At 53.7% G+C, this 20,076-nt stretch overlaps 1 protein-coding gene and 1 non-coding gene across 2 annotated transcripts in view; both read left to right on the top strand.

The window, feature by feature from the left end:
* scyl1 (SCY1-like, kinase-like 1) overlaps window positions 1-19,806 on the top strand; it is a 31,003-nt gene extending 11,197 nt beyond the window's left edge. The window contains exons 5-17 of the mRNA XM_080184025.1: window positions 1,842-1,932; window positions 3,354-3,509; window positions 4,047-4,205; window positions 5,767-5,874; window positions 7,731-7,844; window positions 8,750-8,905; window positions 9,638-9,826; window positions 10,640-10,715; window positions 13,458-13,649; window positions 14,194-14,306; window positions 15,496-15,804; window positions 17,367-17,448; window positions 19,464-19,806. Coding sequence (XP_080040151.1) covers window positions 1,842-1,932; window positions 3,354-3,509; window positions 4,047-4,205; window positions 5,767-5,874; window positions 7,731-7,844; window positions 8,750-8,905; window positions 9,638-9,826; window positions 10,640-10,715; window positions 13,458-13,649; window positions 14,194-14,306; window positions 15,496-15,804; window positions 17,367-17,448; window positions 19,464-19,588 — 1,870 coding nt within the window. The 3' untranslated portion in view covers window positions 19,589-19,806. The remainder of the gene's footprint in view (window positions 1-1,841; window positions 1,933-3,353; window positions 3,510-4,046; window positions 4,206-5,766; window positions 5,875-7,730; window positions 7,845-8,749; window positions 8,906-9,637; window positions 9,827-10,639; window positions 10,716-13,457; window positions 13,650-14,193; window positions 14,307-15,495; window positions 15,805-17,366; window positions 17,449-19,463) is intronic.
* Window positions 17,646-17,719, top strand: trnat-agu (transfer RNA threonine (anticodon AGU)). Its single transcript has one exon. It is a non-coding gene; the product is annotated as a tRNA-Thr (tRNA).
* Window positions 19,807-20,076: the final 270 nt, after the last annotated feature.

Genomic DNA, 20,076 nt, shown 5'->3' with positions numbered 1-20,076 from the left:
CAGGAGGAGGCCATTTGGCCCTTCGAGTCTGCTCCACCATCCATCACCGTCATGGCTGCTCATCCAACTCAATAGCCTAATCCTGCTTTCTCCCCATAACCTTTGATCCCGTTCGCCCCAAGCGCTATATCCAGCCGCCTCTTGAATACATTCAATGTTTCAGCATCAACTCCTTCCTGTGGGAGTGAATTCCACAGGCTCACCGGGTGAAGAAATGTCTCCTCATCTCCGTCCTAAATGGTCTACCCCCAATCCTCAGCCTGTGACCCCCTGGTTCTGGACTCCCTCCACCATCGGGAGCATCCTCCCCGCATCTACTGTCTAGTCCTGTTAGAATTTTACAAATCTCCATGAGATTCCCCCCCTCATTCGCCTGAACTCCAGTAACATGGTAGCACAGCGGGTTAGCACTGCTGCTTCACAGCTCCAGGGACCCGGGTTCGATTCCCGGCTCAGGTCACTATCTGTGTGGAGTTTGCACATTCTCCTTGTGTCTGCGTAGGTTTCCTCCGGGTGCTCCGGTTTCCTCCCACAGTCCAAAGATGTGCGGGTTAGGATTGATTGGCCATGCTAAGAAATTGCCCCCTTAGTGTCCAGGGATGTGTAGGTTAGAGGGATTAGCGGGTATAACATGTAGGGATATGGGGGTAGGGCCTGGGTGAGATTGTGTTTGGTGCAGACTCGATGGGCCGAAGGGCCTCTTTCTGCACTGTAGGGTTTCTATGGAAAACAATCCTAACCTCGTCAATCTCTCCTCATACAACAGTCTCGCCATCCCTGGAATCAGCCTGATAAACCTTCACTGCACTCCCTCGAGAGCAAGAACATCCTTCCTCCGAAAAGGAGACCAAAACTGCACACAATACTCTAACCTTTCCCCTGATTTCTGTGGCTATGACTCAGCTTTCATTCTCTCCCCCTTTCTCTGCCATTCAGCTTTGACAAAGGGTCATCTGGACTCGAAACGTCAGCTGTTTTCTGTCCTTACAGATGCTACCAGACCTGCTGAGATTTTCCAGCATTTTCTCTTTTGGTTTCAGATTCCAGCGTCCCCAGTAATTTGCTTTAATACACCGTTCCAGGTGTGGCCTCACCAAGGCCCTATATCATTGCGACAACACATTCCCTGCTCCTGTGCTCGAAACTGTTTAAAGTTTATTAATGATGAGTAAGGCTTACGTTAACATTGCAATGAAGTTACTGTGAAATTTCCCCGCGTTGCCACACTCCAGCATCTGTTTAGGTTATACTGAGGGGGAATTTAGCATGGTCAATGCACCTTAACCAGCACGTCTTTCAGACTGTGGGAGGAAACCCACGCAGACATGGGGAGAACGTGCAGATTCCACACAGACAGTGACCCAAGTAGGGAATCGAACCTGGGTCCCTAGTGCTGTGAAGCAGCAGTGCTAACCCACTGTGCCACCCCAAAACTGCACACAATACTCTAGGTGTGGCCTCACCAAGGCTCTGTATAATTGCAACAACGCAGCCCTGCTCCTGTTCTGGAAACATCTCGCAATGAAGACCAACATCCTGGTGCACCTCCTCCACGCCCCCTCCAGTGCGATCAGTTCCTATAATGTGGTGACCAGAACTGCACGCAGTACTCCAGCTGTGGCCTCACCAATGTTTTATACAACACCTTATTGTCCTTACATTCCCTGTCTTAGCTAATAAAGGCAAGTCTCCCATATTACCTTCTCGACCACCTCTCGCTGTTTGCCAAGATCTTCCCATTGGTGTCGTGCAGCGTTCCCCGAGCGTCGAATCCGAGGCGCGGGCAGGTTTGCGGGCGTGAGGGAAACTAGCCGAGACTTGACGCCTTTCCCCTGTTGCAGGTCAGCGGATATGTGGCGTCTAGGTTGCCTGATCTGGGAAGTGTTCAACGGAACAATGCAGAGATCCGCCAACCTCCGCTCCCTGGGCAAGGTTTGTTCCTGTCCTCCTAACACGGGTGTGGCTGGGGATCGAGTGGACCTCCTCTGACTGGAGGGTTTTGTTGAATTGATTTGATTTATTATTGTCACATGTACTGAGATACAGTGAAAAGTATTGTTTCTTGCATGCTATACAGACAAAGGATACTGTTCATAGAGAAGGAAAGGAGAGGGTGCAGAATGTAGTGTTACAGTCACAGCGAGGGTGTAGAGAAAGATCAACTTAATATTTGGTTTGATTTATTATTGTCACGTACTGGGATACAGTGAAAAGTATTGTTTCTTGCGCGCTACACAGACAAAGCATACTGTTCATAGAGTACATAGGGGAGAAGGAAAGGAGAGGGTGCAGAATGTAGTGTTACAGTCACAGCTAGGGTATAGAGAAAGATCAGCTTAATACAAGGTAGGTCCATTCAAAAGTCTGACGGCAGCAGGGAAGAAGCTGTTCTTGAGTCGGTCGGTACATGACCTCAGATTTTTGTATCTTTTCCCCGACGGAAGAAAGTGGAAGAGAGAATGTCTGGGGTGTGTGGGGGGGGTCCTTGATTATGCCGGCTGCTTTTCCCAAGGCAGCGGGAAGTGTAGACAGAGTCAATGGATGAGAGGCTGGTTTGTGTGATGGGACTGGGCTACATTCACAACCCTTTGTAGTTCCTTGCGGTCTTGGGCAGAGCAGGAGCCCAGACCAAGCTGTGATACAACCAGAAAGGATGCTTTCTATGGGGCATCTGTAAAAGTTGGTGAGAGTCGTAGTGAACATGTCAAATTTCCTTAGTCTTCTGAGAAAGTAGAGGTGGGGCTTTCTTAACTATAGTGTCAGCATGGGGGGGGGGGGGACCAGGACAGGTTGTTGGTGATCTGGACACCTAGAAATTTGAAGCTCTCAGCCCTTTCTACTTCATCCCCGTTGATGTAGAGCAGTCTGTGCTCAAACAGATGCTAAAGAATCCCGTGACACCTGTCGGTGGAAGAACAGAGCAGGATTCTCCTGGCTGTCAGTCTGGCCCAGTGGGTTAGCACTGCTGCTTCTCAGCGCCAGGGATCTCGGTTCGATTCCCAGCCTCGGGTCACTGTCTGTGCAGAGTCTGCATGTTCTATCCATGTCTGTGCAGGTTTCCTCCCACAGTCCAAAAGTCATGCTGGTTAGGGTACATTGGTCATGCTAAATTGTCCCTTAGTATCTAAAGATGTGCAGGTTAGGTGGATTGGCCATGCTAAATTGCCCCTTAGTATCAGGGGGACTAGCAGGGGTAAATGCATGGGGTGATGGGAGTAAGGACTAGGTGGGATTGTGGTCGGTGCAGTCTCGATGGGCCGAATGGTCGACTTCTGCGCTGCAGGGATGCTATGAAATAGAATTGCTCTCTGTCTGTTCTCAGATGCTATCACTCACCACGTTCTGTCTTTCAGATCCCTAAATCTCTCGTGCCTCATTACTGTGAGCTTGTCGGAGCCAATCCCAAAGCTCGGCCAAACCCGTCCAAGTTTCTGGAGAATTGCCGAGGCCCCAATGGCTTCATGAACAACCGGTTTATCGAGACCAACCTCTTCCTGGAGGAGATCCAGGTCAGTGCGCCAGGCGCTCGCCGCAAACCTCCCCGATCCCTGCCTGCGAGTCGCTTGGGGTTTGAGGGGTGCCCAGCCTGGGCCTCTGCCCACCTCGCTCCCATCCTGTCCCTCAATGAGAGCTCCTCTGTCTATCCCCCTTGCTGCGAATCCGTGCGAGTGTGCGCCGGGGGGGGTGGGGGGGGGTGGCGATATGGGGAACTGGGGTGTGCGTGCGCCCAGGGGGGTGAGTGTGCACGAAGGGACCCGCGGCGCTAACCTGAAGCAGCGCAGAGGTATTCTGTAGCCAGTGTTTATCCCGTCCGCTTCCCACGCTGAAAACTGTGAATGTGGTCTCTGCCCACCGCGTTTCGTTCGAGCGCCAGCGGAGGCTGTGAAGTGTTTTGGACACACTGGGATTAGACAAGGTGCTATCGGAATGCAGGTTCCAGTTCAAATAATCCCTGGGCGCTTCCCTTCTCCCCCTCCTTCTCCCCTCGCACTTCTCCCCCCTCCCTCCTCTCCCTCTTCCCTCCCCCTCCCCTCTTATATCTACAGATCAAGGAGCCACAGGAACGTCAGAACTTCTTTCTGGAGCTGAGCTCACAGTTGGACACCTTCCCGGAGAACTTTTGCAAGCACAAGATCCTGCCGCAGCTCCTGACAGCGTTCGAGTTTGGCAACGCGGGAGCTGTCATCCTGACTCCACTCTTTAAAGTAGGTTCCCCGGTGTCAGCATGTTCGTACGGTGCTGTGTGTGTGTCTGTGTGTGTGTGTCTGTGTGTGTGTGTCTGTGTGTGTGTGTCTGTGTGTGTGTGTCTGTGTGTGTGTGTCTGTGTGTGTGTGTCTGTGTGTGTGTGTCTGTGTGTGTGTGTCTGTGTGTGTGTGTCTGTGTGTGTGTGTCTGTGTGTGTGTGTCTGTCTGTGTGTGTCGCAGAGAACCAAGTGCTGGGGGGGTTTAGTATGGGAGTGTGGGGAATGTGCGGAGTTACTCTGACTTGCCTTCCTTTTGTGTGGGGGGGCAACGGAGGGGGAGCTGTCAGACATAGGAGCAGAATGAGGCCACTCGGCCCATCGAGTCTGCTCCACCATTCGATCACGGCTGATACTTTTCTCGCCCCCTCATTCTCCTGCCTTTTCCCCTGGTCCCCTTATTAATCAGGAACCTCTCTATCTCTGTCTCAGTGACCCGGCCTCCTCTGTGGCAAAGACTTCCACAGATTCCCCACTCTCTGGCTGAAGAAATTCCTCCTCATCTCTCTGTTTTAAAGGATCGTCCCTTTAGCCTGAGGTTGTGCCCTCTCTGGTTCTAGTTTTTCCCACTAGTGGAAACATCCTCTCCACGTCCACTCTATCCAGGGCCTCTCAGTATCCTGTAAGTTTCAATAAGATTCCCCCCTCAGCCTTCTAAACTCCAACGAGTACAGACCCAGAGTCCTCAACCTGTTCCTCATACGACAAGCTCCCCATTCCAGGGATCATTCTTGTGAACCTCTGGACCCTTTCCAAAGCCCGGCACATCCTTCCATAGAACATAGAAAAACTACAGCACAAACAGGCCCTTCAGCCCACAAGTTGTGCCGATGATATCCCTAACTACTATGCTTACCCATAACCCTCAATTCTATTAAATCCCATGTACTCATCCAGAAGTCTCTTAAAAGACCCCAACGAGTTTGCCTCCACCACCACCGACGGCAGCCGATTCCACTCACTCGCCACCCTCTGAGTGAAAAACTTACCCCTGACATCTCCTCTGTACCTGCTCCCCAGCACCTTAAACCTGTGTCCCTCTCGTAGCGACCATTCCAGCCCTGGGAAATAGCCTCCGAGAATCCACCTGATTTATGGGTAGACACGGGGCCCAAAACTGCTCACAATGCTCCAAATGGGGGTCTGACCAGAGCCTGATCCAGCCTCAGAAGTCCATCCCTGCTCTTGTATTCTAGCCCCTCTCGACATGAATGCTAACGTTGCATTTACCTTCCTAACTGCCGACGGAACCTGCACGTTAACCTTCAGAGAATCCTGAATCCCAACTCCCTTTGTGTTTCCAATTTCTGACGCGTTTCCCCATTTAGAAAGTAGTCTCTGCCTCCATTTCCTCCTTTGAAAGTGCGTAACCTCCCACTTTTCCACACTGTATTCCACCTGCCACTTTGCCCACTCTCCTGACCTCTCCTTCCTCAATACTACCCGCCACTCTACATACCTTTGTCGATAGGTAGATAACCGGATGAGGAGTGCTGACTTCGAGGGTTTCGCTGTTTCTCCCGCAGGTGGGGAAGTTCCTCAGCGCAGAGGAATACCAACAGAAGATTATTCCTGTTGTGGTGAAGATGTTCTCCTCCACAGACCGAGCGATGCGGATCCGCCTTCTTCAGCAGGTCTGTGCTTTCGCCTCGGTTTTGTATTTGTAGAGCTGCGCCTGTTCAAATCCCCACCGCGCCTCTGTGGCCCCCCTCCCCCCCCCCCCCCCCCTTCCAAATCTCTGCCACCCCCTGGATTTCGCTTCGCTCCCCTCCCCCCCGGTCTCTGTGCCCGCCTTCCCCTGGGGTCTCCGTGCCCCACCCTTCGCCAGGTCTCTGTGCGTCCACCATTGCCCCAGGCCTCTGCCCCTCTGTGCCCCCTTCCCCCTCTCCCCCTGGGGGTCTCTGTGCCCTCCTCCTCCTGGGGATCTGTGTCTCCCCCCCCCCCCCCCCCGGGGATCCCTGTGTCTCCCCCCGCCCCCTCCTCCTCCTCCTGGGGATCTCTGGATTTTCAAAATGAAAGCCTAATGCTGAAACTAGCCTGAAACTTATCATCAGGGTGGCACAGTGGGTTAGCACTGCTGCCTCACAGCGCCATGGACCTGGGTTCGACTCCTGGCTCAGGTCACTGTCTGTGTTGAGTTTGCACGTTCTCCCCGTGTCTGCGTGGGTTTCCTCCGGGTGCTCCGGTTTCCTCCCACAGTCTGAAAGACATGCTGGTTAGGTGGAATAGAACATAGAACATTACAGCGTGGAACAGGCCCTTCGGCCCACAATGTTGCGCCGACCAGTCTTATTTTTAAAAAAAAACATTGACCCACTAATCTAAACCAATCCCTTTTCGTCCATAAACCTATCCACCAATCTCTTAAACGCCCCCAAACTAGGCGCATTTACAACTGCAGCAGGCAGGGCATTCCAATCCCTCACCACCCTCTGGGTAAAGAACCTGCCCCTGACATCCGTCCTATAACTAACCCCCCTTAATTTAAAGCCATGCCCCCTCGTGCTAGATTTCTCCATCCGAGGAAACAGGCTATCACCATCCACCCTATCTAAACCTCTAATCATCTTATATGTTTCTATAAGATCCCCTCTTAGCCGCCTTCTTTCCAGTGAAAACAACCCCAAATCCCTCAGTCTCTCCTCATAGGACCTCCCCTGCATACCAGGCAACATCCTGGTAAACCTCCTCTGCACCCTCTCCAAAGCCTCCACATCCTTCCTGTAATGTGGGGACCAGAACTGCACACAGTACTCCAAGTGCGGCCGCACCAGAGTTGTGTACAGTTGCAACATGACGCTGCGACTCCGAAATTCAATCCCCCTACCAATCAACGCCAAGACACCGTACGCCTTCTTAACAACCTTATGTACTTGATTCCCAACTTTCAGGGATCTATGTACACATACACCTAGATCCCTCTGCTCCTCCACTCTATTCAAAGTCCTCCCGTTAGCCCTATACTCAACACATCTGTTATTCCTACCGAAATGGATTACCTCACACTTCTCCGCATTAAACTCCATCCGCCACCTCGCGGCCCAGCTCTGCAACCTGTCCAAGTCACCCTGCAAACTTCGACACCCTTCCTCACAATCTACCACACCTCCGACTTTGGTGTCATCATGGCCGTGCTAAATTGCTCCTGCGTATTGGGGGATTTATCCGAGTAAAAACGTGGGGTTAGGGGGATCGGGCCTGGGTGGGATTGTGGTCGGTGCAGACTCGATGGGCCGAATGGCCTCCTTCTGCAGTTCGGGGATTCAGTAAATGAAAATAAACCCCTGCCGACACGCGTGTGCCACACCCACGGGGAACCACGTCGGAATATAGTGTCCACAGAGGAGCCGGAATGAGGTGCCGAGTCCGTGACCCTTCGGGAATCGAGCGGCTGCTGTCTGTCAATCGGAAGATCGTCGCGGGTGGGGGGGGGGCAGCATTTTGATGCACGCACAGTGCGATCCCGCCAGTTTGACCTTTTGTTTTGTAGATGGAGCAGTTCATCCAGTACCTGAACGAGGCGACAGTCAATGCCCAGATCTTTCCTCACGTGGTCCAGGGCTTCCTGGACACCAATCCGGCCATCAGGGAGCAAACGGTCAAGGTTAGCGTCGGCGGCCATTTTGTTGACCGGGGGCAGCGGCAGTGAGTTGGGGGGGGGAGTGGGTGAGGGGGCGTGGATTTGGTAGCAGAATCTCGGAATCGTGCCACCCCTGGATGGGGGCGGGGGGGCACTTTGTCGGGGACTGCCATCAAAAATGGCTTAAAGGTTGTCATCACTGGGTGTGTGATCTCTCTACCTCATTCCCCACACTCCTTGGAGGGAACTGTGGACCTGAACGCCCAGATCCCTCTGCATAGAGCCTTCGTTTTGTGCACCTCATCAGGTTCTCCCTCTGCTCCAGGGAGAACAACCCCAATCTAACCAGCCTCTCTCCATAGCTGTAAACTTGAGAGTTTCTTCTTTCTCACCCCCCCCCCCCCCACCCCACACACACCATGGGGATGGGGTTGGGGGCCCCTTGGAACTTTATTTCGGTATCAACATAGCAGGAAGGGGTGGCAGGGAACGATACCGCACCTTTTGGCCTGCCAGACCTGCACTCGTTCCTTATTTACACCTATATTGCTCAACTTCTCCTCATCGCCAACACCCTCGAGACCGAGGCCAACATCTTGGTCAACCTTCTTTGCAATCTCTCCAAAGCTTCCTCCTGTGGAACTTCTCTTTACCTTGCTGCCCCTTCTGGAACTCAAACCAGCAGCTCCAAACAGAAAATGACAGGGAAAAGCTGTCCAAAAACGCTCTCCTAACAATGTCGGACGGTAAAACTAACCCCAGAGTAAACCACCTTAAGTAGCAATTAAAGGATGCATCATTGTCAGCCGGGCAATGTAACGATATCAGCTAAAGCGGGGAGCTGAGAAACTCTGACCGTGCAGAGATCATGATTTAAAAAATACATCTCTTTTAAAGGTACATTAACGCCTTTGCTCCTTTTCTTGCAGTCGATGCTACTGCTCGCCCCCAAGCTGAACGACAGTAACCTCAACCTTGAGTTGATGAAGCACTTTGCCCGACTCCAAGCCAAGGACGACCAGGGCCCCATTCGCTGTAACACCACCGTCTGCCTGGGCAAGATCTCCTCCTATCTCAATGCCAACGTGAGTTCCTCCGAGGGGGGGGGAAACAAACTGGTTTGCCTTTTGGTCGCGCCTCTGTTGGGGAACGCAGGGTTCCGTGTGGGGGTACTGGGGGATGCCGCTATTTGTCACATGGAGGTCAAGATAGTATCACTGGGGTGTGCAAACCCCCAGCCCCGGGGTTGGCTCATGGAAGATTAATGCTGGGATCTGGTCTCAACTCCGATGGGGCTGGAGTGCAGTACAGTCACAGGGCTGCAGTATCTGTAGGGGGATTCCCCCACACCCTGGGGAGCGTGTCAGTATCTGTAGAGGGATTCTGCCCCCCCACCCCACCCCAGGGAGTGTGTGATTTAACATTGATCCAACCACAAATTCAAATTAAATAAAGGTGCTCTCTTTTTTTTCTCCCCACCGTTTTCTCCCCTCCCCTCCTCTCCCTCTCTGTCTCCCCGCCCCCCCCGACCACTCCCTCCACCCCCGTCTTTCTCTGTCCTCCTGCTCCTCCTCCACACTCTCCCCTCTGTCCCCCTCCTCCTCCTCCACACTATCCCCCCCCCCCCACCTCTATCCCCCCCCCCTTCCCTCCTCTGTCTCTGACCCTCCCCTCCTCTCTTCTCTCCCCCCTCCACACTCGCCCCCGCCACCTGTCTGTCTTTCTCTCTGTCCTTCCCTCCCCCTCCTACACTCTCGGCCCCTCCCCTCTCCTCTCTCCCCTTCCGTCTGTGTCTGTGTCTGTGTCTCCCCCTCCAGACCCGGCACAGAGTTCTCATCTCCGCCTTCTCCCGAGCGACGAAGGATCCCTTTGCCCCCTCCAGGGCGGCCGGCATCCTGGGTTTTGCTGCCACCCACAATTACTATTCGGTCACCGACTGCGCGTACAAAATCCTCCAGGTGCTCTGTCCGCTCACAGCAGATCCTGACAAGAACGTCCGAGATCAGGTATGCGGGACGTCCGAGAGAGAGAGAGAGAGAGAGAGAGTGTCCAGCTGCCTTCTGTATTCTCCGGAGTTTAGAAGCATGAGAATGTGATCTTATTAAAAGGTTAACTTGTGCTCGATGGGGAAGCAGCTGAGTGGACCTTGCTCCTGTTTTCGGGAGTCTTGACCCTGGGAGGGGGTGGTCACAATCTCACAGTGAGGGAGTCGGCCATTTTGGGACTGGGATGGGGAGGCATTTCTTCACCTGGGGAGGGAGTCGGCCATTTTTGGGACTGGGATGGGGAGACATTTCTTCACCCGGGGAGGGAGTCGGCCATTTTTGGGACTGGGATGGGGAGGCATTTCTTCACCCGGGGAGGGAGTTGGCCATTTTGGGACTGGGATGGGGAGGCATTTCTTCACCCGGGGAGGGAGTCGGCCATTTTGGGACTGGGATGGGGAGGCATTTCTTCACCCGGGGAGGGAGTTGGCCATTTTGGGACTGAGAGGGGGAGAGATTGCTTCATTCAGAAGTCCAGCCTGACTAACATTTGAATTCAATTTTTTTTAAAAGTCTGGAATTAAAAATCGACCCATCAAACGATCATCATAAAAACCCTTCTGGGTTCACTGATGTCCCCTTTAGGGAAGGAAATCTGCCGTCCTTACCCAGTCCGGCCTACGCCCGTGACTCCAGACCCGAGGTGGGGAACCGGGAGTGTGGCGGCCACCAGCACCATCCCACGTGGCCCCCCGCCCCCCAAATCCGGCTTCCTCCTCCTCCTCCCTCCCCACAACCCAGCCATGGTTCACTTTCTCTCCCGTCTCCCCTCAGGCGTTCAAGGCCGTGCGGAGCTTCCTGACAAAGCTGGAGATGGTGTCGGAGGATCCGTCCAAACTCCCAGACGTGGGTAAGTCGGGAAGGGGGCTTTGGATTGGACTCCGGGGCCTGTACTCCATGGAGTTTCATTAGAATCATTGAACCCCTTACAGTGAAAGAGGCGACCATTCGGCCCATCGAGTCCGCACCGACCACAATCCCACCCAGACTCTATCTCCCTGACACTAAGGGGCAATTTTGCATGGCCAACCCACCTAACCTGCACATCTTTGGACACTAAGTGTCCAAAGTGTATTTGCATACACTTCCTGCAGTACAGAAGGAGGCCATTCGGCCCATCACGTCTGCACTGACCACAATCCCACCCAGGCCCTATTCCCGTAACCCCACCTATTCACACTGCTAGTCCCCCTAACTCGAGGGTCAATTTAGCGTGGCCAATCCACCTAACCCACGCATCTTTCGGACTGTGGGAGGAAACCGGAGCACCCGGAGGAAACCCACGCAGACATGGGGAGAATGTGCAGACTCCGCACAGACAGTGACCCAGGGCGGGAATCGAACCCAGGTCTCTGGCACTGAGACAACAATGCTAACCCACCGTGCCACCCTAAACTTTTATTTATTAATATCACATGTAAGGCTTACATTAACACTGCAATGAAGTTACTGTGAAAATCCCCCTAGTCGCTACACTCTGCCGCCTGATCGGGTACATGCTGAGGGAGAATTTAGCACCACCAATGCACCCTAACCTGCATGTCTTTCGGACAGTGGGAGGAAACCGGAACACCCGAAGGAAACCCATGCAGACACGGGGAGAACATGCAGACTCCACACACAACGACCCAAGCTGGGAATCGAACCCAGGTCCCTGGCAGTGAGAGGCAGCAGTGCAAACCCACTGTACCACCGCGCTGGCCAGAAGGACGAGGGGGTCCGGTGGGGGGGGGGGGGGGGGGGGGTGGTAGGAATCTCATTGAAACTTCCAGAACGCTAAAACGCCCCGGATAGAGTGGACGCGGGGAAGATGTTTCCATGAGTCGGAGAGACTGGGATCCGAGGGCACGGCCTCAGAGTGAAGGGACAACCCTTGGTGAATCTGTGGAACTCGTTGCCACAGAGGAGACCGGGTCACTGAGTGTATCGGAGACAGAGATAGAAAGGGTCCCGACTGGTGAGGGGGTCGTGGGGAAAAGGCAGGAGAATGGGGGTGAGAAACTAATCATCAGTGGTGGAGCAGATGGGCCGAATGGCCTAATTCTGCTCCGATATCTTATGGTATTGAACCCGGATCCCTGGAGCTGAGAGGCAGCAGCGTAACCTCTGTGCCACTATGCTGTCTGTAGGATTTAATACCTTTTACAAACTAGATGGTGCTTTCTCATAGATGAAGCTACGAGAACCAGTGATTATCGAGAGAGAGAAAGAGCTGAGACTGTTATTTCTGACGAGTGCTCTCCCTCTCTTGTCCCCCACCCCCTTTTTTTTATATACCCATGATGACATATCAATATCTCCCACTATACAATTGGCTCAAGGTTGTCAAAACCATCAGACTTAAATTTAGTAGGTTCTTGGTATCTCAGTGCCTGATTCAAATCGATTGGCTAAATTCAAAATCCTGTTGTCTTGGTAACACTGCTGCTTGGCCTTTCGATATAAATGTTTCAGTTTGGGCTCTCTGTCTACTTTTTTTTGTAACTCTAAGCACAGAAAAGACATCATCCCTTGCAGGGACTGTAGACAGGCATTTCCTCTCGAGGCTAAGTATTTACTGAAGCCACAACGCAGACTCAAAAGGCAGTGTACTGATCTCGGAGACGTGACTTTAAAGTTTATTTATCGGTGTCACAAGTAAGGCTAACATTAACACCGCAATGAAGTTGCTGTGAAATTCCCCCCAAGTGGCCACACTCCGGCGGCTGTTCGGGTCAATGCGTCCTAACCAGCGCGCCTTTCGGACTGTGGAAGGACACCCACGCAGACACGGAGAGAATGTGCAGGCTTCTGTTGCCCCAGCACACGTGGGACGCTGGACAGTGAAACGAACCCACGTGGCTCTCCCGTCCGACCCCGAGAAGTTCTTCCTGTTCTGCCCGGCTGCCTGAGCTATCTCCCGGAGCTGTACCACCCTGTTCGTAAGGCTGGCATTGGTAGGCGTCTGATTCCCGACCACTGCCCAACAGCATTTCACTGCTTTCCCGTGGAAGTGTATATCGTTCCTTCCCTCCCCCGCCAGGGCCTTGCCCTGTTGTGCCACTGACCCAAGTTTCACCACGTGTAGCCAAAAGCGAAACCCGTCCATCTTGTGAATTCAAAGTGCGTGTTTTAAATGAGAAATGTTTGTTAATTGCACAGAGCTGTTTTCTGTGGCAACAGGCTTAGGTCCCCGTAAGTCCAAGATCATTCGTTCTGAAGTTAGTGTTGCTAAATTGTGTTAATTAGTCCGCCCCCCCCCCCCCCCCCCACCCCCTTACCAGGACCACGCAATGCCCCCCCACTTAACATTTTAAAAATTTTACCATTCTTACAAGCACTAAGTCCTAACTTCTGACCTCCCCAATCTACAGTTACCCTACCCCAACCACACAACACTCCCAGTGGACGCCGCAATGTGGGGAGCACTGCCTTGTCTGAGGGATGGTCTTCCAGACGAGACTCTCAGTACAGGCCAGACTCTCTCGCGCCCCCCCCCCCTTCCCCCACCGCCACACGTCGATGATTCATTGTGGGACCTTTGCCCACAGTTCCAGGGTTGCTTTGCTGCCTCGTCTCAGCCTTTGTCGTCCTGTTTTGTTTCTTCCTGCAGAGAGAGATGTGAATTCAGCTTCCTCCGGGCCCGGCGGGGCTCTGTCCGGCGGCTGGGCTGGCTGGGCCGTCACGGGGGTCTCGAGCCTCACGTCCAAGTTGATGCGAGGGAGCCCGGCCCCCGGGGGGCAGCCGGCAGGAGGACAGGCCGCTGAGGGAACCGTCTCCGGAGCCAGCCCGGAGAGCAGAGAAGGTGCTGCGCTCGCTGCCTGCGTTTCCTGTCTGGTTCGGCTCTCGGTGTTTGTTCAGCTGCTTTTATATAGCCGTGTACACATAACACACATGTATGGGGAGCGGCACGTGGAGAGGCGTGTGTACACGGGGAAAGGGCATGGGGGGGGGGTTGGTGGGGAGTGGTCACGTGCAGGGGAGCAGGCGCGTGGGAGGGGGGTGCATGTGTGCAGGGGGAGGGGAGAGGGCATGGTTGGGGAGGGGGCATGGTGGCGCGCACAGGGGAGGGTGCGGGGGGGGTGCGTTTGAGTGAAGGGACGGAGTTGCGCACACGTGTTTTAAGTTTTTTGGTTTATTTATCAATGTCACAAGTAGTCGCGAGCCACGGTGGGGGCAGAGACAGAGTTGTGTGCATGACTCTCCCACGTTTAGTGGTCAAGGGGATAGCATCAGTACGTTTTAAGGGGGTGAGGGAGGGTTATGTTGACGGCGTTGTGTGAAGCAGGGTGGGAGGGCATCTCCGGGCCCGTGTGTGTCTGACCCGCTGTGCTGCCTCTATCCGACAGGTGACCAACACAGCCCCGCGGCCTTACCCATCGCAGCGACCCCCACAGAGGAGCCGGCGGAGACGGACGACGCGACAGACCGGTGGGACGATGAGGACTGGGGCAGTCTGGAGGTGGGTAGGCTGCTGGGGTCACCCAGGCACCCGCGGGGTGAGCAACAGCACTTGGGAGGGTCAGGTGGCGGGACCCTGCCCAGAGCTGGGACCTCGGGGCTGTTAGGGGTATGGGAATACCCCGTGATGGCTGTTTAACCGCAGTGTGATCTGCACTGAGGGGGTGGCCTGGCTGTGAGGCAGGGGTAAGGGGGGGGAGAGCAGGATGTGGAGTTGGCGGGGAGTTGTGGGGGGGGGGTCGCTGCTACTGACACTGACGGGAGAGTCAGCCAACGGGTGCAGAAGTATCGAACCGTCCATCTCTGGATTGAGGACGGCACAGTGGGTTAGCCCTGCTGTCTCTCAGCGCCAGGGATCCAGGTTCGATTCCTGGCTCGGGTCACTGTCTGTGTGGAGTCTGCACATTCTCCCCGTGTCTGCATGGGTTTCCTCCCACAGTCCAAAGATGTGCAGGTTAGGTGGATTGGCCATTGCTAAATTGCCCCCTTAGTGTCCAAAGATGTGCCGTTTAGGTAGATTGGCCATGCTAAATTGCCCCTGAGTGTCCAAAGATGTGTAGGTTAGGGTGGATTGGCCATGCTAAATTGCCCCTGAGTGTCCAAAGATGTGCAGGTTAGGTGGATTGGCCATGCTAAATTGCCCCTGAGTGTCCAAAGATGTGTGGGTTAGGTGGATTGGCCATGCTAAATTGTCCCTTAGTGTCCAAAGATGTGTGGGTTAGGTGGATTGGCCATGCTAAATTGCCCCCGAGTGTCGGGGGATTTGTGGGGTAAATGTGTGAGGTGACGGTGGCACAGTGGGTTAGCACTGCTGCCTCACAGCGCCAGGGATGTGGGTTCGATTTCCGGCCTCAGGTCACTGTCTGTGTGGAGCTTGCACGTAATCCCCGTGTCTGCATGGGTTTCCTCCCACAGTCCATAGTTGTGTGGGTTAGGGGGATTGGCCATGCTAAATTACCCCTTCGTGTCAGGGGCATTAGCAGGGTAAGTATGTGGGGTCATGGAGGCAGGGCCTGAGTGGGATTGTGGTCGGAGCAGATTTGATGGGCCGAACGGCCTCCTTCTGCACTGTAGGGATTCTGAATTTGGTTTGGAAAGACAGACTCTCTCTGTGTTTTAATGTGAGCCTGCCTGTGACATGAATGTACAAACTCTAAAAACAAAACTTTATTTTTAATGCACGATTTCAGAATATCTCCGGGACTGAGAACAAGGAGGCCAGCCCCGTGGCTTCGGAGTGGGACAGTGCAGGCTGGGGACTGGAAGACAGCTGGGAACCCAGGGAGAAGGCAACTTCAGCCGCCCCGGAACAGGACAACTGGAACATGGAATGGGGCAACGAACTCTCAATCGGTCAGAGCAAGACCCTGAAAGTGAAGGCATCAGTTAGCGGGCCGGAGGTACGGCCAGCCAGCGATTACAACTGGGATAGCGCAGCAGGCACCAAGAAACACGACGATTTCTTCAGCACTGTCACTCAGACACCCGCAGCAAAACAGGTACAGCACGCTGTTGGATACAGAGTAAAGCTCCCTCTACACTGTCCCCCCATCAAACACTCCCAGGACAGGTACAGCACGGGGTTAGATACAGAGTAAAGCTCCCTCTACACTGTCCCCCCCATCAAACACTCCCAGGACAGGTACAGCACAGGGTTAGATACAGAGTAAAGCTCCCTCTACACTGTCCCCCCCCCATCAAACACTCCCAGGACAGGTACAGCACGGGGTTAGATACAGAGTAAAGCTCCCTCTACACTGTCCCCCCATCAAACACGCCCAGGACAGGTACAGCACGGGGTTAGATACAGAGTAAAGCTCCCTCTACACTGTCCCCCCATCAAACACGCCCAGGACAGGTACAGCACAGGGTTAGATACAGAGTAAAGCTCCCTCTACACTGTCCCCCCCCCGCATCAAACACGCCCAGGACAGGTACAGCACAAGGTGATAGAGTAAAGGGCACTGGTGAGGCCGCAGCTGGAGTACTGTGTGCAGTTTTGGTCGCCGCACTTACGCAAGGATATTTTGGCCTTGGAGGGAGTGCAGAGGAGGTTTACTAGGCTGATACCGGAGTTGAGGGGGTTGAACTATGAGGAGAGGCTGAATAAACTAGGCTTGTACTCGTTAGAGTTTAGAAGAATGAGGGGAGATCTCATTGCGACATATAAGATGATGAATGGGATGGATAGGATAGAGGTGGAGAGGCTCTGCCCGCTCAAAGGACAGTAGGACTAGGGGGCACAGCCTCAAGATAAAGGGGGGACGGTTTAGAACGGAGTTGAGGAGGAACTTCTTCACTCAAAGGGTGGTGAATCTCTGGAATTCTCTGCCCGTTGAAGTGGTGGAGGCTACCTCGCTAAATATATTTAAGTCGCGGGTAGATAGGTTTTTGATAGGTGAGGGGATTAAGGGTTATGGGGAGGAAGTGGGAAAGTGGAACTGATCCACTATCAGATCAGCCATGATCTTATTGAATGGCAGGGCAGGCTCGAGGGGCTAGATGGCCTACTCCTGCTCCTATTTCTTATGTTCTTATTAAAGCTCCCTCTACACTGTCCCCTATCAAATACTCCCAGGACAGGTACAGCACGGGGTTAGATGGTGTTTATCGGGGTTAATGGAATTTAAATCTCGCCATATCCTGTGCTGCGCTCTCCAAGGTGCCGTCTTTCAGATGGGTCCGGAGAGGTTCTTTACCCACCCCAAGCCCCATCGATCCACCCGCAGCAGTGCAGGGAAGTTACACCAGAGGCCAGTTGTGCACCATCTTGTGCATGTCAGCCCAAGGACATTCAGCCGGGTGGGTGGGGGGCAGTGGGGTGGGGGAGGGAAGTTGCTCCATTCAATCTCTCCTTTTACCCAACGTCCGTTTCAAAAGAAACACAAAAATCCCCGTGATTACGAGTGTCGCTGTCTGTGGGGATCTTGCTGTGCACAAACCTTTTTACCACCCCACCAAGGCGGGAACCCCCTGAAAAAATCCACCTGCGTACATCAGTAGAGATTTATTCACACGGGTTTGTGGTGAGTTGTCTAATTGTCTGTGACTCTTTCCCTAGAAAAGCGAGGATGCGTGGGATGCGGACAGCACAGCTGGCTGGGACACGGAGGATAACTGGGAGTCGGTAGAGGCTGAGCGAGGTGAGTCGTCCCCTCTGGAGCAGGGAAGGCGCAAGGCAGATGGTTTTACGGATGTAGAGAGACGCGCGCTCAGTCACGCCCTGAGCTCCTGTGTCTGTCGGTGGAACGCCTTGTTCGCAAAGTCTCAAACTGCAGGCATCCAGCTCCGGGGAATTCCCCACTCACCAAACCCCCCCCCCCCCCCCCCCAGAGTAGCAGGCTCTGTGGCTTAGTTGGTTAAAGCGGCTGCCTAGTAAACAGGAGATTCTGGGTTCAAATCCCAGCGGAGCTTTGATTTCTTTCCAATGATGTTGGCAGCTGCACCAGTCACAGTGTCCAAAGCTCCCAGATAATGGGGCCCACACCTCCCTATCCAGTACCCACAGGAGAATGGGGACTGCACCCCCACCCCCACAGGAAAAGGGGGGGGGTCACTGAATGAAATCTATGAATGAAATCGGGGTCTCGTCTTATCTGGTCTCAGGCTCCCAGTTGTTCCTCCACGTCCAGTCCATGCAGTGTGTGGGACGGGATGGGGTGGAGGTAAGGGGGAGGGGGACGGTGCAGCAGACACACGGGGAACACCACCACCTGCAAGTCCCCCCCCTCCGAGCCACTCACCATCCCGACTTGGAAATATATCGGCCGTTCCTTCACTGTGGCTGGGGTCAAAACCTTGGAACTCCCTCCCTAACAGCGCTGTGGGTGTACCTACACCACACACGGGGACTGACTGATGTCCAATCACAATCCTGGAACTCCCTCCCTAACAGCGCTGTGGGTGTACCTACACCACACACGGGGGGCTGACTGATGTCCAATCACAATCCTGGAACTCCCTCCCTAACAGCGCTGTGGGTGTACCTATACCCCACACGGGGACTGCATCAGGTTCAGGCTCACCCACGCCTTCTCGAGGGGTTATAAATGTTGGGCTCAGCCAGTGAGGCCCAAAATCCTGGGAATTAATTTTTGAAAAGTGTCAGTCAGGTTGCAGTCTCTGCCAGGGCAGGGGTGACACAGTGGGTTAGCACTGCTGCCTCACAGCTCCTGGGACCCGGGTTCGATTCCCAGCTCGGGTCACTGTCTGTGTGGAGACTGCACATTCTCCCCATGTCTGCATGGGTTTCCTCCAGGTGCTCTGGTTTCCCCCCACAATCTGAAAGATGTGCAGGTTAGGTGGATTGGCCGTGCTAAATTCTGTGTACCCAAACAGGTGCCGGAGTGTGGCGACTAGGGGGATTTTCACAGTAACTTCACTGCAGTATCAATCAATGTAAGTCTTACTTGTGACACCAATAAATAAACTTTAACTCAAAACTTAAATTTAAAGCAGTGCTGCTGTAATATAGTTGAAGTTTGTTTATTGGTGTCACAAGTAAGGCTCACATTGATACCGCAATGAAGCTATTGTGAAAATCCCCCTAGTTGCCACACTCCGGTGCCTGTTCAGGTACACTGAGGGAGAATTTAGCACCCTAACCTACACATCTCTGGACACTAAGGGGCAATTTAGCATGACCAATCCACCTAACCTACACATCTTTGGATACAAAGGGACAATTTAGCATGGCCAATCCACCTAACCTGCACATCTTTGGATACAAAGGGACAATTTAGCATGGCCAATCCACCTAACCTACACATCTTTGGATACAAAGGGACAATTTAGCATGGCCAATCCACCTAACCTGCACATCTTTGGATTCAAAGGGACAATTTAGCATGGCCAATCCACCTAACCTACACATCTTTGGACACTAAGGGGCAATGTAGCACGGCCAATCCACCGAACCTACACATCTTTCAGAGTGTTGGAGAAAACCAGTATTTCTGTGCCCTCTGCCTTGGCTGAGGACAGGGTGGGATCACCGTGTGGTGGCTTTGCAGATGGGATCGGCCTTAAGAATAGTGGATGGTGGGTGGTTAAAGACTCTCCAAACCTTCAGGGAGTTGGCGAATGTTTTTTTTTCTCCTAGCTTTGTCGGTTTCCCGAGATTAACCCCGACTTCCCCCTTCCCCCACTTCCTCTGCAGGGTTAAGCAAGCTGGACTTGGCGCGGAAAAAGCGGGAGGAACGCAAGAGAGAGATGGAGGCTAAACGGGCGGAGAGGAAGGCCGCCAAGGGACCGCTGAAACTGGGCGCCCGGAAATTTGACTGAGGGAAGCCACAGGGTTTCCGACAGTGCAATTGGTGTACATTCCCCGAGCAGGTGACCACCCCCCCACCACCACCACCCACCGGGGACACCGTGAGGACGTTTCCACCAAAACTGTTTTATTTCTCTTTCTCTCTCCGCCAAGGGTCGTTTCGATCTTGTTTGCTTCCCAACCTCCTTTAAGCGTCCTGCCACGCGTAAGGACAGGGGGAATATTGGAGTGGTGGTGCACAGGGAAGGAGAAGAATTGCACCCACCGGGCGACTTGCTAGTCTTGGGATTACCGGAGGGGTTGGTGGTGGAAGCAGAAATAAACCTGGGACCTTAAATGGCAATATTGTCCCGTCTCCCCAGTGTCAGAATGTGTGTCCTGAGATGATACGGCGGTTGTTGCGCCACTTATTGGGGAGGTTAGGCGGGGGGTGGTGAGATGTTACATGGGTTGGGGGCTAGGTGTGTAATTGCTACAAAAAATATGTGTTCCTGTACAG

Source organism: Carcharhinus amblyrhynchos, unplaced genomic scaffold, assembly GCF_965287045.1.
Source record: "Carcharhinus amblyrhynchos unplaced genomic scaffold, sCarAmb.v2.hapA scaffold_531, whole genome shotgun sequence".
Lineage (NCBI taxonomy): Eukaryota > Metazoa > Chordata > Chondrichthyes > Carcharhiniformes > Carcharhinidae > Carcharhinus > Carcharhinus amblyrhynchos.
Note: the sequence above shows the minus strand (reverse complement) of the source record. Positions and strands in the feature narration are given on the sequence as shown.